Source organism: Zootoca vivipara, chromosome 9, assembly GCF_965207765.1.
Source record: "Zootoca vivipara chromosome 9, rZooViv2.hap1.1, whole genome shotgun sequence".
Taxonomy (NCBI): Eukaryota; Metazoa; Chordata; class Lepidosauria; order Squamata; family Lacertidae; genus Zootoca; species Zootoca vivipara.
Window position 1 is genome coordinate 7,061,390 of NC_142592.1, and position 26,050 is coordinate 7,087,439.

The 26,050-nt window shown below is 41.7% G+C and overlaps 2 protein-coding genes across 16 annotated transcripts in view; one reads left to right on the top strand and one right to left on the bottom strand.

Moving 5' to 3' along the window:
• CDHR3 (cadherin related family member 3) overlaps positions 1–6,894 on the top strand; it is a 42,782-nt gene extending 35,888 nt beyond the window's left edge. For 13 of the 15 annotated variants that reach the window (XM_088676673.1, XM_088676677.1, XM_088676676.1 and 10 more), the window contains 7 exons: positions 222–393; positions 1,134–1,378; positions 2,256–2,452; positions 3,211–3,227; positions 3,726–3,757; positions 4,521–4,569; positions 5,937–6,894. In XM_088676673.1, the coding sequence (XP_088532799.1) occupies positions 222–393; positions 1,134–1,378; positions 2,256–2,452; positions 3,211–3,227; positions 3,726–3,757; positions 4,521–4,569; positions 5,937–6,304 (1,080 nt within the window). In that variant the 3' untranslated portion in view covers positions 6,305–6,894. Of the gene's footprint in view, positions 1–221; positions 394–1,133; positions 1,379–2,255; positions 2,453–2,854; positions 2,907–3,210; positions 3,228–3,725; positions 3,758–4,520; positions 4,570–5,936 lie in introns of those variants that run through there. The other 2 variants (XM_035128106.3, XM_088676675.1) reach the window with 2 other exon arrangements.
• A 1,775-nt stretch (positions 6,895–8,669) lies between these two features.
• On the bottom strand, positions 8,670–18,792 carry SYPL1 (synaptophysin like 1). The gene is made up of 6 exons (XM_035128049.3): positions 18,747–18,792; positions 18,559–18,630; positions 14,687–14,805; positions 11,876–12,080; positions 10,713–10,901; positions 8,670–9,709 (listed from the first exon to the last, which is right to left on the bottom strand). The coding sequence occupies exons 2-6, from the start codon at positions 18,625–18,627 to the stop codon at positions 9,581–9,583; spliced, it is 711 nt and encodes a 236-aa protein (XP_034983940.3). The 5' UTR covers positions 18,628–18,630; positions 18,747–18,792; the 3' UTR covers positions 8,670–9,580.
• Positions 18,793–26,050: the final 7,258 nt, after the last annotated feature.

The following is a 26,050-nucleotide window of genomic DNA, read 5'->3' on the forward strand; positions in this document are numbered from 1 at the left end:
TTTAAAGAAACCCTCTACTGACATCTTTTAGATCATTGAAATTGAAATTAATGAGCCTAAGTTAGTCATGTCTATTCTGAGTAGGACTAGTGTTGAATACCACCCAATATCCCTAAAAGGTGGGTGGGAGAGGATCAATTCTTGCCAGTGAAAATAAAAAGTAACCTGACTTAATTACCAGAAAGGTGGTTTCATACACACACCCTGCTCCCTTCTTTTAGGTAACAGTGAATGTTCTTGAAGCAAATGATGAGCCACCAATTTGCAGTCCTAATTCATATTTGCTGAACATTCCAGTAGACCAAACTCCTGGCACCAACATTGCTGGATTCAGTATTACATGTGTGGATCGCGATTCAAGTCCTAGATCATTCCGTTATTCTTTTGATTCAGGTAATTTACTTTTGGACATTTGAATTTCCCCTTGTGATTGTTTGCTAGCAGTCTTTAATAGAATCAAGTGTGTATTACAGCCAAACATTTCATGTGCTTTTGATTTTATATGACATTGGTTCCCAGGGCCAGTCCTACTGGCCCTTCCCAGGGCCAGCAGCTGCCTCGGTCAGTGGATGCTGGAGGGTGGGGCAAGGAACAGTGCAAGAGGTTGGAGGACAGAACTGTGTGGGCTATGCAGCCTCCCTAGACTAGCCTGCTGCTCTCGGGTATAGCTCTCAGGTACAGTGGAGGATGCTATCCCATCATCAGTATGTGCTCTGGTCCATGATGATGCCCATAGTCAAGGGAAGGTAATGGCCCAAGCAACATGGAAATCATTAGGTCCAGGAGCAGATGAGAAGGTCAGGACACCTTGGATAGGGAATGGACCACCATTCCTGATCTCACAGCTGAGCCAGAAATTACAAATTTTCTCAGCATAGCAACTGGCAGAGCTTTATAGTCCACTAGCATGATGATTTGGTTGTCTGAAACCACCATCATACATCAGCTGTAAGGGACAGAGCAACGTAAGCCAATGGGGAGCAAAACTTGTGCATTGAGATTTCTATGCAGTAACCACCAGGTTAATTGGAAATGTCACAAATCCATCCATGCTAGATAATCGAAACCAGAAGCTTCCTTCCTGTAATTTGCTACTCGTTAAAATCTGCAATTTTACTTTGGCTTTGTTTTAGGTAATGTGAATAACCACTTCGCTTTCTCACCAAATGCTGGCTCTAATGCCTCGCGGCTGATCCTTAAATCCCCTTTTGACTTCGAAAGCGGCTTGGATAAAATTTGGAACTACAGGCTAAAAGTCTTCATAACAGACGATAACCTACTGTCAGCGGAAGACAGAGCTGCAGTCCGCATTGAAACTGGCACAGTGACGCTAACCATCAACGTCATCCCAAAGCCAACCACAGAGGCCCCGACGACAGTAAGTGCTCTTGCATGCTGAAGAATGCAGGTCGCTGTCTGTGTGACATTAAGAGACATCAGTAAGTATGCCTCTTAATAAGTGGAACCTCTGAATTCCACTACGGGGTGTGTGAAAAGCCTGGGCCAACCTCTCCACAGCTTCTCCACAAAGTAGAGTGAAACAAGTTGCTGACTAGCAGTGTGTCATTAACGCTACCGTTTAGGATTCGGGTTGGGAACCTTTGTCTGTGTGTGTGTGTGTGTTTGAATCTGGCCCTCAGGTCTCTCCCTCAGTCATGCCTCCACTCTAGCCACATACCCCACTGAGTATTTTTGCATGCATGGAGTGTGTCCTTGAACTGTGATAATGTCTTTTTCTATCCTCAATTCAGGGAAATGAGGTGGGGAGGGGTGTGCTTGGGTGGGTGTAAAATTTTATATTGAATTCTCTGCCCACTTTTGCCCCTGGCCCCCAGAAGGTTGCCCACAAAGCAATATGGCCCTCAGGTTGCAAAAGGCTCCCCCCTCACTTCTTTAGAAGTCTCTCTATCTATGGCAATCACTGAGCTAAAATAAACCATAGTTTCTAAACACATCCACAAAGGCTGCAATCCTATATTCATTTGCTTGGGAATAAGTCCCATTGACCCAATGGGGTTTACTTATAGAAACTAACTCCCTGCAGTTCAGGAATCTTTTGCTCAATGTGGGGCTCGAACCCACAATCCTGAGATTTAAGAGTCTCATGCTCTACCAACTGAGCTGTTCATAGTAGACATGCATATAATTGCACTCTAACAGACTCAAAAGTACCTGCAGTATAGTGTTACTACTGAAAGGCTAACCTTCCATTATGAATATGTTTCTTTTGACATTTTTCAATTTTGTTTTGCAAGCCTCGTGTTATCATTTTGACTAGCAGAGAAAATGTGTATTCTGCCTTGGCTTGGTACGTGCCATTCATCATTTCCCTTGGCAGCTTGATCCTCCTTGGGCTTCTTGCATATCTCACCTTTCGGCTGGCAAAATACATCCGCACCCACTGCCCACCAAAGCCTAGAGCTCCAAAACCTAGAGCTGATAAACAGCCACTGTAAGTAATTGACAGAAACAATGCTCCTTGTATCATTTCTTTCTACACTAATATATTACTGCCTCCACTAAGAATCCACGCAGGTCAACAAGATCACATACCCTCAATTGTTTCTGCTACACTTAAGTTTCAATGTAAAATACGCACTTTACGTAGAACCTCACATGGTACATGGAATATGTTTTACAGCAGCTTGTCTTTTTTTTGCACAAAAGAAAGCTGAAAGCAAAATACTAATACTGAATATAATACTGAGTAGCCTTTGTTCAAGAAAGACAAAGTAAAATTACTTTAAAAACATGCAACATTTTCCCATTCACGTGAATTGCATTAGACAAAATTCAGTAGCAGAAATTAATAACTGTGTTATAGAAACACCCAGTTGCTCTCATCTGTCTGCAGCAAGGCAACTGGAGGAAGATGGGTAGATATGAGATAACAGGAATTAACCCTCAGTAGGAGGAGCACCTAACAGAATGTAGTCCCTGGTATGTTGCTTTCTAACCCTAGAATAAAAGCACTAAAATGTTATGCCATGATATTGTGTTTAGGGGCAGACTTCATGCACACTGCCATCGGTACCAAATTGCATTGTTATATCTGCCACTTAAATCCGGAACATGAGCAAATGCCCATCACCCAAAATTTGGAGTCTCCATTGTGTTTGATATGTATTATAGGATTAAATGCTCATTTGTGTATTGTATTGCCAAATGACTGCTGAAATAGATTAACATTTATCTATCTATTATTTACAACAGGATGAAAACACCAGGTATGCATTTCCCCCTTTTTTCAAATTGTGTGCATATTTCTCAGATAACTCTTCAGTCCAGATTTGCATGTTCTAAAGTCCAGTTGAGGTCAAATAACAAGGTTAAAATCAAAATCTAGACCAGAATGTAATGTTTCAAATATTAGCAGAGCTGGGCGGGGTTTTGTTATATAATTTATAGCCAACGAGGCTGGTACTCTCCACCACATTTGTTTGATGCTGCTTCCTTCCACATATGTATCACTTGCTAGGTCAGTAACTGGAGGCACAAACTGCATGTGCATTCAGGTGTGCATTTGAATTCAGTCTGTGAGTGTGGAAACCACCCACCACTAATCCATCCATCCATCTGCACTACATTGCTTTCAATGGGATGCATATTATTCATTTAGTGTGTTTTTTAATTTAAATTATGCCCATAATTACAGGTCTAGTTTAAATCTGGGGTATTGTTAAGCGTTAGCATAAGCAAGACCATGTTTTTCTTTTTTCCAATAGAAAAGAAGAAAGCTAAGAAAGAAGTGGTTTGGGTATGTATGCTATCAAACAAAATAAAAATAAAAGAAGTGTTGCTAGCATAAGACTCTCCTTTTCTTCTTTCTTCCCATCCTAATGTTATAGAAGCTTTTTCTTTCTGTTCAGAACCTACATTCAAAATACAAGGCACACAAGCATTTGAGTCACTGCTTTTCTTGCTGTAATGCACAGAAGCAAAAGCCCAGCCACCCCCTAGTTGCCGTTTCCTTGTAATGCTTTGTTTATGAGGGATAGCCAGCATGGCATCCTCCAGACTACAGCTCCCATCATCCTTGACTATCAACCATGCTGGCCAACAGCATATGGAAGGTACCACATTGGTTACGTACCTCTGCTTCATGCCATTATTGTCATTCACAAGTGAATCAAGAATGTAACGTGCTTTGAAAAAAGTTGCCCTAATTTGCATATAGGTGGTTAAGATACATTTATGAGCCATGAATAAATCATCTTGTCATCAGGTTTTGAAACCTGTAAAAGTACTATTTCTTGCATTCTAAATTACATTTCCCATAAAATATGGATAAAGCAAGGATACTCTGTTTGAGAAACCTTGTGCAGAAAAGCCTGAGAACAGCATCTTTCTCTTTAACCAACCAATTTACCTGGCATAATGATTAGATTCCCAGCAACCTACCTTTCATAGGTCTCTGAAATCTGCTTCATTCTATATAGATCAATATTTCTGCTCTTCTCACCATTTTTTAAAATAAATAAATAAATGGCACTGATTTCTTGATTTCTTTTTCTGGCTAGGAGATGACCAACATAAACCCTGTTTTTGATGGTGAAGCAAAAGACCCAGGTATCACTACTTCTAATGGGAGGGGAAATGAGAAGAAGAAATAAGTTTGAAATGAAAGAGTTTAACTTTAATTGCAAGGAGACACTGACATTTCCAAGGCAAATATCAGTGACATACAGTTTAAATAGGAAAGTCAAAAAGCAATATTTGGAAGTGTACTAAAGTAATAACACATATTTACCGCTATTGAATAATTGGTTTGCCTACCAGTTAATACTGCATGTGTGGAATAACTTTTCCATGTGCAAAACTCACCTTCTGCTTGTCTAAGGAAAGCCGCAGCAGATCCACTCAAATGCACAAGCACATGGTTTCGTTGCTTTTTTCACATAAGTGACCCAAAGCAATTTAAAACGTTAAACCAAGCATTAAAACAAGCACCTTTTAAGTAGATGTACATGAATATATTCAGTGCAATCCAAGCTGTAACATCTGTACATAAGACATATGGATGTGCATAGCTCCCATTTCTTTCTTGATGAGGATGAGAGACAATGTGCATCCTCGCTGTCCTTTCCCCAAGGTCAGGAAGACTGGAGCTTGGATGAGAGATGTTACTTCACCAATGAAGCAGGGAGCTTATGTAAGAGCCAGGCCCTGGTCTGAGGTGATTCTGTGCAATTTCCCATCCTCCCAAGTAGCCTTCCAAGCAGCTTTTTCTGGCAGTTTGGTGGCAGCATGCAGCCCCTGCCAGGCTCACTATCTCCTCTGGTCCTGGGGGAGATGTCAGAGCAGGGGTCAGCAAACTTTTTCAGCAGCGGGCCGGTCCACTGCCCCTCAGACCTTGGGGGGGGGGCAGATTTGCCTACCCATGTGTCAGAGGGTCTGAGAGCTGGCCAGGAACCCAGGCAGATGGTGTGGTGGTCTTTAGTCTTGGGGCAAGGATGCCCAGATCCGACAGCTCCTTGGGTTGTAACGGTGTGAAGATCTGTTGGGGGTGCCCTGCTTCCCCCCTGCATACTGTGGTTTAAGGTCGGTCTGGGTATGGCTGAACCCTGACAGTGACCTCATCCACCATCATACCGATGATAGCTACTTGTTACCTGAAGGTCTCCAAGTGACAAACAACCCAGCTTAAAACACCGAGTACATTTATACGATAAAAACCCAAATCCCTTCATAACAGCTACAGGAAGCTTTGCCAGCACACTAGTAACAAAACATCTCGGTGTATTCAAAGACCTTGGGGGAAAGGCAAGTATTTACCTGGCACCAAAAAATGACAGCAAAGGCATGAGGTGAAAATGACTCACAAACAGGCAGTCACTGTGATTCTTTGGCTTCACTGTTAATAAAAACTAAATATACTCTTACCCCTTAATCTGTGAAATAGAATAGCTAGATTATTGTTTTTCCCCTCTCCATAGTCACTGGCAAATGGTATGAATATAACTCCAAGTCTGGGGCCCGAAGATGGAAAGATACCAACATGCCTTCTAAGTTGGAAGCAAAGGACCCAACCGCAGAGGTGATGACTACGAAGAGAGTCCAACGGGATCGAAGCCAACAGGAAACTGAGCCCAGTGGCCCAAAGCTGGGAGGACAAAACAAGGTGGCACAAAAAGCAACAGAAAGGAAGACAGAGGCTTCTGACCCAAATAGCAAGCTAAAGTTGCAGAAGCCAAAAGAAGAGCCTTTGGGCAAGGGGTCTTTGTCACCTGCTCCCCCTCACAAGTCACCAGTCCCTTCTCCCAAAATATATCCCAAGTACGAGAATCAGTCTATACAAAAATGAAGGCGGTTGTATTTGTAACCCAGAAAAAACACCTGTAATCTTAGTCCAAATAGGGGTAATGCAGACAAGTTGTAATCATTTTCAGTTTCACCCCTACACAAGAGGGAGGATACCAAATGGTCTCTTCTGGCTGACTAGCAATTCTCATTGTGAAGGCCTGTTTAGAGCACAATCCATTCCAGTGACTTAATACAATGGGATGGTGAGTCAAGCAACTTTGGCTTTTGTAATAACTTCCAAGCAACTTTGGCTTTTGTAATCTCATGAATCAGATCTAAAACAGTGGGGCGGGGCAGGAACTCAACTTGATTTTGAGAAAACAGAGAGAAGTGCATGTATATTTCCATTAGAGTTCTTGTGACAAGATCATTTCGTCTGTGGGAAAGTTGCAATAGAAGGTGGCTGCAAACTGCTATGGGATTGTTTTTTTTATGTATACGATTACACAAATTAGTAGCATAATTTGGGCACAATGGCTTTTGACAAAAGTAGCTCTATTTTGGCTCATCCTATGTATCTTAATTTTTGAAGCAAAATGGCCATGCAAGTTTCTCCAGAAATATATTACAATAAACCAGCCATTGCGGCAAGGGCAGTGAGTCTCTTCTGTAACCCTTGGGTCAGCACCCATACTTTTGTAATCAATTCTGGCTTGAGCTGTGGCTCACTAATCTCCCATACTATTAGTAATTTCAGGCAGAGTCCGGAGTCCCTAACTACCCAAAAGCCCAGAGAAAGTGAGTTAGCAGAGTGAAAAGGAAGAATAGGGGAAGTGGGTATACCTGATCTTGGAGCAGGTGTGGTGTCACAAGTCAAGGAACTGAGATCTGTGCCTTCTGCAAGAGTTAAGCTCTCGCCTTCAAAATCCCATTTCAGCAAGACAACATTGTGCCTCAAATGTCTCCATGGCCCAGTGGAGTGTAAGGTTGATCCTTCAGATCGCCAAGAATGGGTCTTGTTTGAGCTGTGAGCTAACCATTGAAAACTTGAGGATTAAGTATATTTTGATTCCAATGTCCATGGAGAGGGCTGCCTTAGTGAGTGACTAACATGACACCGAATTCTTTGAACTGTTTTCCCTTCTAGTGCACTATTATGCTTTGTGAGGTAAGAATGAAGTGAGGAAAGCACAACCTTAATTTTTGTGAATATCACATCTTTAGCTTTTACAATTGCTGAAGCATAAATTTACCTCAGGCATTTTTTCACAGCCTGTGTGATGTCTTGTTTCCACCAACAGAGGAGACTGATAACTAGATCTTTATGGCAAATACAAGGGTTCGTGTTCTGATCTTTTCTGCAAATGTTAGCTGTTCTTTCCAGGTCATGTTTATGTTAGGAACTTGCACCATTGTCTCAGATAGTTCCTGGAGGATATATTTTATATTAAACATGCCAGCTACACTGATTCCTTCATCCAAATTCTCCTTTTGTCAGGGTAGAGATTAGTCCATGATTTATTTGGCAACACCAACAAATTAAGGAGACAAATGTCATTCTACTACCGCAATTCCTTTTTCCCCTTATCTGAAAATCACACAATAAAGAGTGATTGAAAGCCAGTGGGTAGCCCTAACATGTCCAAAGTTTACTGTGCCTCTGTGGTTGCGATGGCGACAATGGGTCCGGTAACATTAATGATGCAAGTTCACCGTTCAGAGCTCTACAATGCCATTGTTGCCACTGATTTCATGTAAATAAAATGCATCCAGTTTTGTCACGAGTGACCTTCTAATGAAGCAAAAGGTGCTGTTGTTGCTAGTGGAACCTATCGTTGCACTCATGTTTCCACCTTATAGCTTTGACAGGACCAAGGCTACATACACCAAGCCTGTATGATGCTGTATGTATCTTGGTAGTCACACATTTAAAGTGACTTTAAAGGAGTGCATATATTTTTGCTTGCATTTCAGTTGAGATCTTTGTGACAACCCTCCTGAGCTTCTGCCATGCAAATGATCACAGTGCAACTCAAACTTCTACTAAATTAAGGCAGAGTTCAGCAGGGCTTATGCCCAAAGCAAGTGTGTATAAGACTGCAGCCTTAGCCCGAGTACCTCACTCCACTTGCCTGGCATTTTTAGGAGGTAAAATTAAAATTCTTTGGTTTCCCCAAAAGCAATTTGTACTTCGTCAAATGTACACTTACCAAGTTAAATGTTTCTCAATAACAAAAATAATTATTTGACTTTTTCATACCCAAAAACATCTTTATGGCACCTCACTAAAGAAATTTGCCAAAATTAAGGTTTTCCCCACCCCCAAAAAATTACACACTGTACAGTCAGAAGAGGAAACCGATAACCTTGGGGCAAGCACTGCAGTACTCTAACAATGCTGACAAGAAATCAGAAGGAAGAATATTCCTAATAAAGCAAAATTCCTAGAAACTTCCATTTATTTAACTGAATTCAAAATACAGGCATGTCACAGGCGTTTCCTCAAAACAAAGTAGCCATGCTTACACATCCAAACTTAAGAATTAGGAGCAATCTTCCTAAAGGGAAAACTCTTTGCGTAACTAGTATACTCCAGAACAGAATCTCTCTCATTTAAGCACATGTCAACAGCTTTTCAATTTTAAACATGTTGTCACTGTTGAAACTTTGGTTTTAAATGGGCATGGGCAACTAACAAGTGGGTAGAGCCACCTTTGCCAACCTGGTGTCCTCCAGGACCACTCCCACCACCCCAACCCAGTTGTAGCCTAAAACATCTGGAGAGAACCAGGTTGGCAAAGGCCGAATTAGAGCATTTGGCTCAGTAGTTTTGTCATCCAATATTTACTCTCTCTCCAAAATCAAGAATTAAACTATTATACCAAAAGCTGGAATGCAAGTGTGCCAAATTTGGAGGGGAAAGGCTTTTAAACCAAGCAACTGAAACCTGTTTAAGCTTAAGAATTACTGTTTCTGAGCATTAAAACAGGCAACGTAATTTATAGCTCCTCAGATTGCATGTTAAACAGAAGTGCAGTAAAGGCTTGGAAGAGTACTAGTTACACTGGCAAGGTTTTGTAGAAATCAAATGCTGTTTTCTAACAAAATATTACTTCCAGAGAGATTGCCCAAATTTTTAACAAGGGTGCCTGTAAGTTAGACTGAATGTGAATACTCAATCAAGTATAGGCAACCCTTCCAAAACTTACTGATTTTTCTAGCCTGGGTATGTACTTTGAAGTGAATTTCCATTTTTTTAAAAAACAGCTAAAGTACATTGAACTTCAAAGTTTTTAAACTATTGTCAACAGAATGCAGCTTTTTGTTGTTGTTATAGTTAAATTCCTGATGCAGGTGGATAAAGTCCGGAGTCTGGAGAAGCATTGTTAGCTTTATGCAGAATCGTCTCCTTGTATACAAACCAAGCATTTCCTGCCCACAGAATCATATTTAACAAGCCAAAAACCTGCAAATTAAGACATGTGTTATCAGATAGTTACATTACTATTGAATACATCCAGCTAAAAGCCTTCTCCTCTTAACAATCCAATTCAAAAACTTTTATCATGCAGCCCAATAGTTATCAATTTGATTTGTTACCCACCCTTCCACCACAACGTCTCAAGCTGTGTCACAACCATTCAAAATACAACATTAAAAACACTTTAAACCAAATGACAGTCACAAGAATAGGGTCCTGGAGGATACATCTGCAGAGTCAAAAGTCTAGGGCAAGGGTGTCCAACTTCCAAGAGACTGCAATCTACTCCCACTATAAAAAAACAACTGGGGAGTTCCACAACTTAGGAGTTGCCACAGAGAATCCCGTATCCTCAGTCACCAGCACTCCTGAGGATGCTGAAACTATCAAGAAGGCACTCTCTGATCTTACCACCTGAGAATGTCTGTAGGGAAGGAGTTGGTCTTTCAGATAGTTGGAGCCTACATTGTTTAAGACTTTAAATACCAATGTCATCCAAGATTTACTCTCTCCTGTTTAATTTGGAAACAAACTAAACAGAAGATTTACTCTCTCTTGAGTTTAGTTTGGAAACGAAACAAAATTACAACCAGTGCAGCTGTTATAAAATGGGCTATACGAGTTCTAAATGAAACCCTAGCTAGTATTCTGGGCATTGCATTTTGGACTGTAGTTTAGAGATAAGGTAGCAATTATTACATTATTATATTCCCAGTTGTGTGTCTGGGCATATGCAAGGACACTGAGCAATATCAGTTACACATTAATATTAAATACTACAATACTGAACCAGTGGGGAACAATATCTAGCTGCATTTAGACTGGAAGACATACATATACAAGGTTGTTAGTTCCCTGATCTCTTGCATTATACCTAGTTTGGCTCCAAGTTTACTTACTCGGGTGGTTATTTACGTTTGATCTACTGTCGCTACTTAGATCAGCTCGTAACACTAGCACTTGAATGCTCAAATGCCGACATACATACCACAGACACATTCAGCCTTCCCATGTTGGTTACCGACTCAAACAAACAGGTGGTTCCTGGTATTTTGCAAGCAGGTATTTCTTCAATAATGCGTGGACCAGTTGATACTTTGATATCAACAAGTGCCTTTGCCCATGCAGCACTGCTAACTAGCCACAGAAAGACGGCACTAAGACTGAAGATATAATCCTGTAATGAGACAGTCCAAAGTTACCAATTGCTTCAGTCTAAAATGCATTTAGGGGGTGAAAGGGGGTAGTCAATATTTACGGTACTATCACTTGACATAAAACCATTTTCATTTTAGCAGCTATGTTCATTTTATTGTAACCATCCAACCACACTCCTAGCAAGCATGCTACCATTTTCTGGAAGACACTTTCCTTATGTGGCAGTGACTATTTGGCCAAAATACAGACCACTTGAGAAATCCACAACTCCAGCTTTTTATCCAAAAAGTCACTTGGGTGTAGCACTGAGGATGCCTTTACACTTTTCAAAGAAGAAACCATAGAGCCTAAAAGCGATGCAGAACTGGTAGCTAAACACAGCTCAAAGATGCTGGTTGTGTACTCTATTTCAAGAAGTTCAAAGTGGAAGTTTACCCTCTTCAGCAGCACCCTTTCTCAACCTGGTCCCCTCCAGATGTTTTAACGATGGCTGGGTTGATGCGAGTTGTAGTTAAAAACATCTGAAGGACACCTGATAGAAGACCAGGAATTACACCTCCTAAGCACACTGACTTGTTCTTCATTTCTTGCATTTATAGCCTGCCCTTCCTTCAAGTAGCCTAGGGTGGTGCACACTGTTCTTCCTATCTCCCATTTTATCCCCACAGCACACTCCTGAGACAGATGTCCCCTCCAGATGTCCTGTTTATTGCACATTCGTGATGACTTTTGCTCATGATGCTGTTAGGGTGATAATAGGCTGCACTGCTTTCAATACAGTTTGTGCCTGCAAGGGTTTTGGGGTAGTCATATGGTTTAATTAATTGAATAAAGGCATTTCAAAACAACAGAACCCCCACATATTTTGAATGAGTTTACACATCAAACAGGTAAAACAACAACAACAACAGAGTTCTGAGTTATAGAATTGAACTTCTGGTGACTTAAATTCAAGATTTTTTTTAATAAAAAATTTCCTTAGTATCAACCTACCATCATTGGTAAAATGCCACCGCTTTGGTACAGGTGCATATAACCAAGGTACAGCACAAGGGCAGCCATGCAATAGAAGAATATCAAGACTCCAAAAGTTACATAGAACTGTGCAGTGGTGGTGAAGTTGCCCACGAGGTGGGTTTCACCCCAAGTGCCATTGCATCGGGTTGGATCTGGCGAACCAAAGGTCACTTTGTTCAGCCTAAAAGAGAAGTAGGCAGAAGCTATCAAGCATGTCTTATCTACTACAGTCATCACAGAGCACAGCAAACTGGGCTGTTGAGCTTCACTTTCTGTACAACCATCAGCTAGCATATAAATTTCAATTCCACTGGTACAGTATATATATTAGAAAATAATGAACTGCCTAGTGTTAATCTCCTAGGCCTACAGACCTGTCATCCTCAGCAGTTAAGGCTAGTTTAATCACAGCAGAATAACTTAAGGTAGATTATCATTATTATATATGTACCGGTATACCCCCACCTTGCCTACCCTCCGATAGGGACTCAAGGCAGCTTAAAGATAAAATAAAGACAGCTTAAAACATAGCAGGAGAGGAGTCATTAAAAAACAAATAAAGACCAGTAGAATATTTTATATATCTGACTTTTTGTGTAAGCTGCTTTTTGCTGCTGTGGGTGCAATGCATTGAGGCCTTGACACTGTAATAAGAGTAGCAGCCATGAAGCCAAACAAAGATGGCAGCATAACGTGTTTTGACAAACATAGTCTACATCTTATGCAAGTCTGCCTGTATGAGTAATGGCATTAATAGAAAATTACAGTAATGGAAATTTTCATCCCCAAGCCTGTTGTTGATCCAGGTCAGCTATAGATTAGTCTAAGCAGAAAAGTAACAGGCTAACTATAGAATCTATCTACAACTGAGTACTGAACTATGTTACATTAAGCATGTTTTTTTTTAATAAAAAATGTACATGTTTGGCTTTTTTTTTCTTCAAGAAAAAGCATCCACACCAGCTCTGGGCTGGAATGTGTAGGAAGGAGAGCATAGACAGAGGAGGTTGCAGGTGTATTTCACTGGATAAAGCAAAATGGTCTTAAAAGGTAAAGGGACCCCTGACCATTAAGTCCATTCGTGACCGACTCTGGGGTTGCGGCGCTCATCTTGCGTTATTGGCCGAGGGAGCCGGTGTACAGCTTCTGGGTCATGTGGCCAGCATGACTAAGCTGCTTCTGGCAAAGCAGAGCAGCGCACGGAAATGCCGTTTACCTTCCCGCCGGAGTGGGACCTATTTATCTACTTGCACTTTGATGTGTTTCAAACTGCTAGGTTGGTAGGAGCAGGGACCAAGCAACGGGAGCTCACCCCAATACACTGGTTCACCCTGGCTGCATGCTACTGTTATAGAAAATTATAAGGGGGTTGCAGAACACCATTACTAATGAACAGAGAGGGGTGACCGAACCTGACAGCTGCAGTTACCCAGAATCCCTCGCAACACCACCTTCTTCGCCTCTGCTCCACTCCAGAGACCCGCACCCCTCCCGCTTGGACTCAACCCTGCCTTAAGGAAGGCTTAAGGATCAGCATATGCACACATTTCCACATGACTAGCAACTTGGGAGCCATAATTCCCTGTCAATGGTATCTCATTCACAATGGAAGACTCCTCTGAACAAAAGACAGTGATCAACTCTTATGAAAATGTTAATTTCTCTTTGTTACAGGTAGGTAGCCGTGTTGGTCTGAGTCGAAGCAAAATAAGAAAATTCCTTCAGTAGCACCTTAAAGACCAACTAAGTTTATATTTTGGTATGAGCTTTCGTGTGCATGCTTTCGTGTATCTGAAGAAGTGTGCATGCACACGAAAGCTCATACCAAAATATAAACTTAGTTGGTCTTTAAGGTGCTACTGAAGGAATTTTCTTATTTAATTTCTCTTTGTGTTTAGGAATTCACACCTGGGAGGGGTGATAGGAGGACTAGGAGAGGTGTCAAAAGTGCTCAGATTTCTACCTTGAACCCTCCTTTTTTGTGAGGTATTGATTACATAGCTGTGATGTAGGAATGATGTATTGGGGGCGTTTCTTGGTGATGGGGAAACTGATAAAAGTGGAGGTTCTCTTTTGTTCTGGGTTCCTTCCTTGTTCTCCTGCGTGAGGGGAAGGACCCTGTTGCAACAGCAAATAAAGGCTTTGCTTCTCAAACTTCTCTGGTTGGCCTCTGTTATATATTCTCCGACCGATGGAGAACCCAATAAGGCTCTTGTGTACCTCATAAGGGAATAAGAGCAGATTTTTGCTTAGAACAGATGGCGACCACTTGAGGGACTTTTCGGTTACCCGGATTCTGGGGGCGAGGGGGGAACTTTTCTTCTGAGAACATTTCTGCTATTACCGGAGAGAATGCACATTGGACACAACTGCCATGCAAGGTACATCAAACTTCTGTTAGAAAATAAACATTTTCCATCGATGGCACTATAATAGAATTCCTTCATTCAGATTTTTAAAAATAATCATCATCTGTAGAACAGGCACATGTTGTGCCAGGCCACATGAGAAATGCCATCCCCCCTGCCCTAATTTTAGAAATACAAGATTGTTGTGTGTCCTGTACATTTGTATAGTTCATGTTCTATCATTAATACTGATATAGTCTCTGCTAGGAGGCCTTATCAGAGCAATATAAAGTACTGCAGTTTGTTAAAGCTGGATTTATCAACTATAAATTGCTGGACTGACCTAGTGCTAATCAGGTAATCGTGACCAACGATAAAGCACTGGCAGGAAGCTTTACATACATAAATATACTAGACTCTTGCCATTTAAGAGGCTCACCTGAAAGGATAAGCAAAACTAGCTGTTACTGTTCCATTTACAAGTCCATTACAGGATACTAAAATTGTCGTTGCACCTTTATAGCCTCCACATGTAGCAAATGCAAACAGGGAGAAGAACTGTATAAAGATAAAAGACACCACATGCATTATTATACACATTTATGTACATTTGGAAAATTTAACAAAATGTAAGGAACACTTTACATCCAATCTTCATTAATTCTATCCAAATTTACAGCTTTAGTGGGCGTAGCTACAGTCAAAACACTATGTGCACTTATCTGGATGAAAGTCTCAGCCAAATCAATAGTGCTTACTTCTGAGCAGTTTATATATAGGACTGCACTGAAAAATGCTGAAAGTTTGTTCCTTTTATCAGAGTTCCTAAGCAATAAAAATGTATAGTGCACTGAAGCATACAAATTTTTTGGTATTAACATTTTATTGATAGGTTTTCAATTATAAAGAAAATGAAAATAAGGCACGAAAATGTGTATATGAAAAATACCCTAACCCATACATTCTTTTATAAGTTTGATATTATCCTAATATGTATGTAAATATTAACAGCCTACATTTTGTATAAACTCATTCCAAATATTGTCCTATTCATCCAAACAAAGTCTATGCCTGTAAGCAAACTTGAGCATACACGTTGATGCTTAAGGGAGGAAAAGGAATTCAATTTTATATTGGCATAATCTGTTGAGTGTTCATATGGAAGGTGTTTGATAGACAGTTATGAATGTTTCTTTACTCTTTATAGGGCTGTTGGCATCGTTATTAATCCCATGACACCTAGAAAGCCAGCAAGTGAACATTCTTTCATGGATATGGGTATGTTTTGTTACTTGAAATTAAAAATCAATTTAAAAATACAGTTATGGGGGAAACATTTTTAAACCTGCTTCTGTCAGCTGTTCCTTTATCAGCTGCATGATAAGCAGTCTAAGAAGAAGAAGAAGAGTTTGGATTTGATATCCCTCTTTATCACTACCCGAAGGAGTCTCAAAGCGGCTAACTTTGTCCTTTCCCTTCCTCCCCCACTACAAACACCCTGTGGGGTGAGTGGGGCTGAGAGACTTCAGAGAAGTGTGACTAGCCCAAGGTCACCCAGCAGCTGCATGTGGAGGAGCGGGGACGCGAACCCGGTTCACCCGATTACAAGACTACCACTCTTAACCACTACACCACACTGGCTCTTAGGAACAAACAAGATGTTCAAGTTGCCTTCATTATGAAGCAGTTGGAGGCAGTCAAATTATCACCAGATGTACACCTTATTGCTTAGGAAACTAGTCATTTGTCTTCTACCAGAAAGCTTACTTGTTTTCCCCTATGCCCTAAAGCACGCATCCCCAAACTCGGCCCTCCAGATGTTTTGGGACTACAACTCCCATCATCCCTAGCTAACAGGACCAGTGGTCAGGGATAATGGGAAATGTAGTCCCAAAATATCTGTAGGGCCGAGTTTGCCTATGCCTGCCCTAAAGCAAATGGAAACCAAATACTGTATAACAAACAATTATACCGTGAAATTCCCTGAAACGAGAGGTCATCGGGTAAGATAAAAATATATAAGGAACTAAGGATTATCAGAAAACTAATAGAAATAACTGATATAGAATTAATTTACGAAAACAATCAAAGCCTTGACGGGATGCCGGCTACAACCTCATTTCACTGCGATTAACAGTTTCCTCAGAAGGAAATTGAAAAACCTATACTTTAAATACTGTAAACATCATTCAAAGAAAAAGGGTGGGGAAACTCTGACTTAGCATATTCAAAGCCTGAAATGCAGGCAAAAAAGGGATTCTTATTAAGCTACATAGCTTTCTGAAAAACTCAAAGTCTGGGCTGTGAGAGCTCCATGATCTAATGTTTGGCAAAGAATGCTCGTTTCAGGGAATTTCATGGTATAATTGTTTCTGTTATATTTGGTTTCCATTTACGTATGTTGCTGTGACTGTCTTTTTTGCTACTGCCCTAAAGCAAAGGCAAGCCATACCCTTAAAGCATAGTTAGGTAGCTGCCTAAGGCAAGAATAGGAAACCCGTGGCCCTCCAGATGTTGGATTACAAATCCCACCAGGCCCCAATCAGCAGAGGGCCAATGGTCAGGGTTGATGGATTTGTAGTCCCCAACTTCTGAAGGGCACCGTTGGCTACCCCTGGTCTAGAGTATCACTCTACAAAGGGAAACAAGTGGGCGAGTCCATCATGGCATACAATTGTTAAGGCTAGATAGAGGAAATTGGTCAGGGTCGGGGGGGGGGGAGGCAGGCATTTTAGGGTATTACAGCAGGGCTGACCTTAAGGGTTTGCAATACTGTATACCTTGCACTAACCTAGTGAAAAAAGCAATAGGGTCTTTAAAAACTTTTTTTACAAGCTACCTGACAAACTACAAAAATGAATTCCCATCAAATGGGCTCCTTTTCAGGCTATTGCCCCGTGTCCTATATAAAAATGAGACCATCGCTTTATTTGACACATCATTGCCATCTACGACAAATATAGCTTGTGTGTATGCATCCACACACAGACAAATAGAAAAGAAATGTGCAACAGTTTGATTTCAAAATTCTGTATCTGTGACTAAAAAAACATCTAAACACCCTGTAGGAGGATACTGGCAGGAAAGCAGAAAGTGCAAAGTGGTTGTTGGACTTTTCAATACACAACTTTTAGAAGACATCTTAAGTATTGGGAAGCTTTTAATGTTTGACAGTTTTATATATATTTTTATTTTGCTGGCAGCTGCCCAGAGTGGCTGGGAAAACCCAGCCAGATGGGCGGGTTATAAATAAAATTATTATTATTGATGGTAGGACCTGGGAGCAGTGGGACTTCTTATATTGCTAGGCTTTGCGTTCCTGCACAAGCCACACAAACTTGGCAACACTACAAAACTGGCTGGGTGTGCTAAAGGCACTCCTAATTCAGAGTGCTATTTAGCCAAAGGCCAACACCCCCTCACACATGCCTGATGCAGCAGAAAAGTCATAATTGGGTCTAGAATGCTTCAGGGTGTTAACGTTAGTATCTGTAAAACAGAAGGAACGACATCACTTTGTAAAAGGATGCAGAAAATCCGACTGGCTGTTTGCCTTGCAATGTACTGTATAGATCTATACTGTATATTAAAACAGCCCCCTCAACAACTTGGTTTTCCCATTTGAATGCAGAAGCCCAATTTTAATCTATAGAAGCCAGTTTTTCACATGAATTAAATAAGACGCCAACTTTTCACTGAAAAAACAGCACATACGTTAATAATTTTGCTCAACAGACCTGTGCAACATGACTTAGACATTTTACTCCCTACAAATTCAGAGTTCGAAGTCATAGGCTTTCAGCGTTTTCACCAGAGCTGCAGAAGAAACTGCACACAGATTTTTTTAAAAAATGCAAACTATTTCCAGTAATTTAATATTTTGTATTAAAGGAGCGTACTGGGAGATTACAGCCAACACCGGGATTCATACAGGCCAGGAGTTTTAAGGGAACACAGGCTTAGAAACAGCTGGGGAAGGAATTAGGCCAAGCCAGGCCTAACAAGACAGGCAACTATTTAAAAAGTCACTTCCAAAGCACGCGCAAGTCTAGGCCTCATACCTTCAGAGACAAGCCTAACCCCACATATTTGGGGGTAAGGCCCCTTGAACACAACAGGCCTTGCTTCCAAATAGGATTGCATTGCAACCTCAGCCTAGAAACCTTTTATTCCACCATCCCCTCAAGGCCTTTTAAGAGAACACAACACAACCCCCCCCACCCTATATCAAAGGAAACAGCCCTGCAAGACAGTCTATGAAGGGGGGGGGGACGGCCATGTGACCTGAACCCCCTAACCCAGCAGACTCACCCACTCAAGAAGCTTGATGAACCCCAGGGGCTCCTTGAGCGGGCTAAGATCCAGGTGAAAGTCACTCATTTTCTGCAAGAGAAAGAAAAGGAAGAAGGGGGTAAAACACACATTGGGGACAGAGAAGTGCATGGAAGGTGAGCCCAAAGGCACACAGCCATGGGAGGGGTAAGACCTGCCGTCCTCACCCTGGCCTGGCCACCACTCCTCCTTGCCTCTCTAGGGCTTCACTGCAGCCGCCGCCCGGCCTCCTTCCCCTTATATAGGCTGCCTCTTCAAGCTCCGCCCACATCTCCCAGGCAATGGAACGCCTTCTCCTCCTTCCCCAACTGCCATCTTAAAATGGGCCTAGGAGAGTCTCAGGTGTGTTTGCATCCTGCCCCCTTCTCTATGCAACGCAAGGATGCTCCACTTAAAACCATGTGGGGTTGGTTTTTTTTTTCTGTTCTAGTACATAGGCCGAATCTTCCCTGCCATAAAGAAGTCTTCTTGTTCACTGACAGCCTCCTTCCAATCCTTTGCTAAAAAGCTGGGTTTTGAGGGAATCGCAGTCGTCAAGCTGGTTTGAAGCCTTGAGGAAAGCCTGGCATGCTCGTTTCTGCCTTATACAACAGCCAGGTGTTTTTTTTTTTAACGGAGACAGGGAGGGTTAGTGGCCTTCATAAAAAAATTCAAAGAAGTCAACTTTAAATGTTAATCTTTTAAGTGATAATTAAAGTAAATGTCTGCCTGCAAATTGGCAATGGCCATTTCCCCTCCTCCTTTGAAAGAGGTGGTCACTCCAAGAAGGACCCGTCTTGCTCCTTCCTTGAAGAATGCCTATCTTTCTTTCTTTCTTTCTTTGGAGTAGTTTCCAATTTAACTGTCTGCAAGGTTAAAGATGACCGTGCTGTGAGGGGGGGAAAAATCAACTATTTTGGAAAATAAAGAGAGAACAGTTGTCTTCCAACGGGTTGGTGCTTTTGTTCTGGAAAGGAATGGATATAAAGAGAGAGAAGGAAGATTAGGGCTCCTGCAACTTTATTTTCAGCAGAGTGGGTTTCTTTCAAATGCTTGTAGGGCAATGAAACATCAGGCTACACCTGCTAAGATTCCCATTGCAGCAGTTAAAGGTAGAAGAACACTCATGCAGAAAGGTTGGTCATCCTTAAGCTAAACCAATTCCACAGTCCTTTCCAGTGTAATTTCTACCAGTTTGCTTTCAGATCCAGTTAGCCAAACCCAGCAATAGGACAATTCAAGAAAAGCTTTTTAGTCTTCTAACCTTCCCTCTTGGAGCAACATGCTTTTGACTGCCTGATGCTATGGCTTAATAATAAGCTACCGGTATAGGTAACTCCTCTGAAACCAATGTTAGCAGAGGATAGTTATCATTTAGATGGCCTATTGGATTAACCAGGAAGGCTATCATTTTCTTCTGGTTTTACAAGTTTGGATAGAATGGAAAGAGTTAATATTGACTCCAGAGTATTCCTGTTTACTCTTGCAGACCTAATCCACAGTAGCTAATGATTTGGGGCCTGTTTGGACATAAAAGGTTAAAAAGGGTAAAGGACCCCTCAATGGTTAAGTCCAATGAAAGGCAACTATAGAGTGTGGCGCTCATCTCACTTTTCAGGCCGAGGGAGCCGGCATTTGTCCGCATGACTAAACCGCTTCTAGCACGATGGAACACTGTGACGGAAGCCAGAATGCATGGAAACGCCATTTATCTACTTGCACTGGTATGCTTTTGAACTTCTAGGTTGGCAGAAGCTGGGACAGAGCAATGGGAGCTTACCCCGTCTCACAGATTTCAACATATTCATAACTGGGGCATAAGTCTTCTTAGAACATCTGCAATTCCATTGTAAAAGATAAATTAGGAGGGTCTATAAGTATGATGGCCCATGACTGTCAACAATCCTTCCTCTTGGCAGTGCTATGCTGTTTTCTGCTAGCCCTGTCCTTGATGCAATTGGGCAATCTGCTTTAAATTATTATTATCCCGTATCCTGGCACATGAGGCAGCTAAGCAGGTCTGAACAGTGCTTGGAAGGAAGACTTCCTCACAGGAATGCCAGCTTGGCCCTGTGACCATGGGTGCCATGAAGAGTGCATGGCCCTGGTGCCAAAATTTGTGGGTGCCTGGCTCCTTCATGGGGAATTTTGTGGGTGCTTAGGCAGGCAGGGCCCCAGAGAGTTGGCACCTATGCTTCCTCAGAACTCTGAATTCTTTGATATGTTTTGATATAAGTGATTTGTGGATATTCATGCCACAAGCTTTGTGTAGGCCCACATCGGTTGAATGGTCTTGCTTTACTGCTTACAATGTAGGATTAGGAGGCCTGACAGTATTAAATGGGAATATATGAATATATTATTTGCCAACTTATTTTGGAGTCATGTTGTAATTTAACCTTTGTAGGCTGCAAGGATTCCCATTAAATTAATGCAAAATCTGCCCCTTTAAATTTTTATTTGAAATTATTACAGACATAACATAACCATCGGCTGCACTCTAATTTGCTTTAAATTGTTGTGGAAATCTCAGGCCCATAGGATCAAACCTGATCTATAGTTCCAGGCAGAATAACAAGCTTCTGGGTTGGAAGTGAATAAGCAATATTTCTTGGGAAGATAAAATGCATGTTTGTCCATAAAAAGAAAACTCAGAAATTGACAGTTCGGCAATACTTTTATTGGGACCAACCCAAATACCACTAAATCATGGGAAGCTTTCGCAGCGGGGAGGGGAATTTAACAGTAAAAAAAACGTAGAAGTAAAAAAATTAGGCTAGATATTTGTAGCCATGAGGTCAATATGTAGACTTAATTCCAAGATGTTGATTGCAGGTTGTTCAATCCCTGTTTTGTGTAACCACTTGCCTGATGCAGAGCACTGGAGAACTAGAAAGCTTGCCACAAATTGGGTCGGACATTTTGGCTGCTCCTAACAAACGTACAGTGGCACCTCGGTTTAAGTACAGAATTGGTTCCGGACGTCTGTACTTAACCTGAAGCGTACTTAACCTGAAGTGAACTTTCCCATTGAAAATAATGGAAAGTGGATTCATCCGTTCCAGACGGGTCCACGGAGTACTCAACCTGAAGCATACTTAACCCAAAACATGGGTGTAATTGGTTCCGGAAGTCTGTACTTAACCTGAAGCGTACTTAACCTGAAACAAACTTTCCCATTGAAAGTAATGGAAAGTGGATTAATCCGTTCCAGACAGTCCGTGGAGTACTCAACCTGAAGCGTACTTAACCCAAAGTATGAGTGTAATTGGTTCTGGAAGTCTTTACTTAACCTGAAGCGTACTTAACCTGAAGCAAACTTTCACATTGAAAGTAATGGAAAGTGGATTCATCCGTTCCAGGCGGGTCCACGGAGTACTTAAACTGAAAGTACTCAAACCGAAGCGTACCTAAACCGAGGTATGACTGTATTGCCAAAATGTCGATTGTGGAGTTTTGGAAAAGGGTAGGCATGCCCTCTAGTGGCTAAATAACACCAGAAATAGACCAACTCAGTTGAAAAGTTGCAAATGGGGACATTTCCCCATTTTCTAGCCCAGCGAATGGCACAATCTCCATTCTGATGCCAGTGGCAAAGTGAAGAGATAATTCTCCCCTTCCATGCACTGCCTTTACAGTAAGACTCTGCTCCCCCGCCCTTGTAGTTAGTTGAGGAAAGACAAGATGCGTTGCTGCCTTCCTCGTATTAAGTGCATGTCTAGTTTGGGTGGCCCTTACAAATGGTGGCATGCCTCACTAATCATTTCCATGGGGAATGTGTAAGTTTGGGGAGAGAGGAGGAAGATTTCCCCCTTAACTTTATGAGTTATTCACCAGATAGGGGAGGGGATGACAAGCTGCCCCTGGACCTCTCAATATGCATCACCATCAACTTTCTCCGAGTCCCTTTATCTAGCCCTTGTGATAAATTCATGGTGAAATAGTGCAGAATGTGTTTTCTCGCTCTCTTCTTCAGCCTCTGTGCCACTGAGAAAGCTTGTCATGGTTTTAGGACAGGGGTGGGCAACCTCAGGCCCATGGGCTGGATGCAGCCCAATTCGCCTTCTCAATGCGGCCTGCGGACGGTCCGGGAATCGGCGTGTTTTTACATGAGTAGAATGTGTCCTTTAATTTAAAATACATCTCTGGGTTATTTGTGGGGCCTGTCTGGTATTTGTACATGAGTAGAATGTGTGCTTTTATTTAAAATGTATCTCTGGGTTGTTTGTGGGGCATAGGAATTCGTTCATTTCCCCCCCCCCAAAAAAAAATATAGTCTGGCCCACCACATGGTCTGAGGGATGGTGGACTGGCCCACAGCTGAAAAAGGTTGCTGACCCCTGATTTAGGACAAGCTACTCTCATCTCCTGTGTCCCAGTCTCTGTAGCCTAGCACCCACAGTGGTTTCAGGGTCAAAGTAGGGAGGTGACACCAAAGTCACTACAGCAACTGTTTTAAGAGGCTGGAGGGAAATGAGTGACAGGCTTCTTGCTTCCTTTCAGCCACCTGCAATTTGATCCTCAACAGCCAAGAATCATAGAATTGTAGACCTAGAAGGGACCCTCTGCAATACAGGAATCAAGGGCGACACTTGTAACTGTTTTTTAAGACTGAGCAAAAGACCCTTCCCTGCGCTGCCTGAACCTCTAGCCTCCCATCCTTTGCATCCAGGGATTGCAAATAATAGATTGTGTGATCTACTTTTCCAGTTTTGCTTTCTTGCATCAGGATGCAGCAGAAGTAAGCCTAAAATAAATTCCTTGCCAGCAGAATGGCCGCAGATCACTTAAAAGCCTGCTTAGTTAAGTAACTAAGGACAGTCACTGTGAGATCTGTAGCAATTCCTCCAGTTGTGGAGAGTTGGGATAATGGTCTGGTATATGTTTGTAGAAGTTGGTCAGTGTTTTGAAGTGTGGAGAATTTTATAGCAAAGTTGGCAAGCTGTCTCTGGGCATGGCTGCAAGTGTAAAAGTGAGTGCGTCAAATTTGAATTTGCTTTAATGGTCACATTTGGGGAATATTAGAGTGGTCAGAAAACATTTGGGGTCACAGAATGGTTAGTATTTCTTGAAAAGAAAATAACTAAAAATATTTTAAACACGTTTCTGGGGAGGTTACAAAAAGCTTTTGGCATCCCAGTGGGGTTTCTATCAGAGCAGTCAAAAATAAATTTAATGGGTCAACCCCAAATCGTTTTAGCATCATGGCATCACGGTGTGGGACCCATAGGATTAGGTTCAGCATAAAGAAAAAAATATTATTAATAGAAGGGTCTTACAGCTTACTATTGGATCTCTGGCTGAAATGAGTTTTGAACTATGGATTTCTCAGTCATTGTTCATTCTCTTGAACAGTACAATGTTTATGAACCACATAGTGAGTGAGGAATTGCTGCAAGATTCCCAGCTTTCAGCTCAGTCTCTCCATCTCCATTACTGGCCCATGTTTAACTGCTGAATGGCATTTTAATGAGCAACAGATTTATTGGTGCATAAGCTTTTGTGGTATAAAACACAGTTTGTCAGAAAGGTAATCAACCTGAATAGGTTGGGGCCAGGTTATCTGAAGGGCTGCCTTCTTTTCCTTGCAAACAGTGTTCAGCATCAGAGGCCAAGATCCATGTTCCGCCACATCAGCTTGAAAGTGTCTTCTCAGTAGTGTCACTCAGTCTGATGGAATTGCTTCCTGAAAGAGGTTTGGTTAAGCCATTGCCATGGTGTTGTTTTAATTATTTAACTGATCTATTGTGTTAGTTTTTATATTTTTAAACTATGTTTGCACTTTTGTGTTTTTACTTTGGAAGACACCTTGAGGGACCCTTTGGGAGCTGAAAATAGGAATATAAATGTTCCTAAATAATGAATAAATAAAGTCTGTGGCAGCGAAAGGGACAGTCTCTTGGCACCTTCAGACACTAGCAGGTTTATTGTGGCTAAGCTTTGGTGGAGTAGAGCCCATTTCATCAGATGCTTGAAGTGTTGTAATCACTTGATACATGTGCACATGCATACATACACATCTAAAGAAAAACATTGTCAATGGTGGAGCCAAATGGACATGAAATGTAAAGAAACAAAACTGTAGCAATTCTGTGTTGGTTCAATGGACTGCATATAAGATAAACACAATGACCATTCTCATCACTGATGATAGATGATCACACAATTTATTTAGCTTTCATTATCTTTTCAAACATTATTAGAGGAGTTCTACCATTAGGTGGCACTGTGGGCTAAACCACTGAGCCTAGGGCTTGCTGATCAGAAGGTCGGCGGTTCGAATCCCTGTGACGGGGTGAGTTCCCGTTGCTTGGTCCCAGCTCCTGCCAACCTAGCAGTTCGAAAGCACATCAAAATGCAAGTAGATAAATAGGAACCGCTATAGCGGGAAGGTAAACGGCGTTTCCATGTGCTGCTCTGGTTTGCCAGAAGCGGCTTTGTCATGCTGGCCACATGACCTGGAAGCGATACGCCGGCTCCCTCGGCCAATAATGCGATATGAGCACGCAACCCCAGAGTCGGTCATGACTGGACCTAATGGTCAGGGGTCCCTTTACCTTTACCTTATCTTTTCAAACAGCCAGTGTAATATTCCATGGGGCAGGGTGCGGGGACATAGTGAGATTAATTTGCTAATAAATGCTAATTCAGCAATTTCATGCTGGAGCAGCCCTTCAAAGTACTTTTGTTGAAGAGAAGACCTCAAATGCAATTCAATTGTACTGTAGATTTCTGGATTTTTGATAAAGTAGCTATTAATGGCATCTGCATGACACTGTGTTCACAGTCACTTGTTGGTGCTTGGTTGACTTTGGCATAATAATTTTGCATGCTTTCAATGCAGTGTGTGACTCAGAAGCAAATGTATCGTGTCAGCTGAGATGTTCCAGACCAGCGCAAACAAGACTATTACTGTCAGAAATAAATAACTCCTGCTGCTTTGTTGTAAGAAAAGGAGAAATACATCAGGCCCAAAGAGCAATTGCTCTAAATATATCAGTTTCTAAGTATAAATATGAATGCCCAAAAAAAACACAGTAATGTGAAAGGAGCAGTTTAACTCAGAATATAGTAATCCTACAATCTTGGGAAAGATTGAGGGCACTAGGAGAAGGGGACGACAGAGGACGAGATGGTTGGACAGTGTTCTTGAAGCTACAAACATGAGTTTGACCAAACTGCGGGAGGCAGTGGAAGACAGGAGTGCCTGGCGTGCTCTGGTCCATGGGGTCACGAAGAGTCAGACACGACTAAACGACTAAACAACAACAACATCATTTCAAATAGAACCAGATCTAATGCCAACATTTGTACTCAGCCCTAACATCAGAGTACATAGTTTTTTGTTCAAAAGAGTTTCATGGTTAATAAAGGAATCGGGCAACACAGGAGTGGCTAATCTGTTTCTCTCTAGTTGTTGTTGCACTGCAGCTCCCTTCTACTCAAGCCAACATGGTGAATAGTCAGGGATGATGGGACATGTAGGCCAACA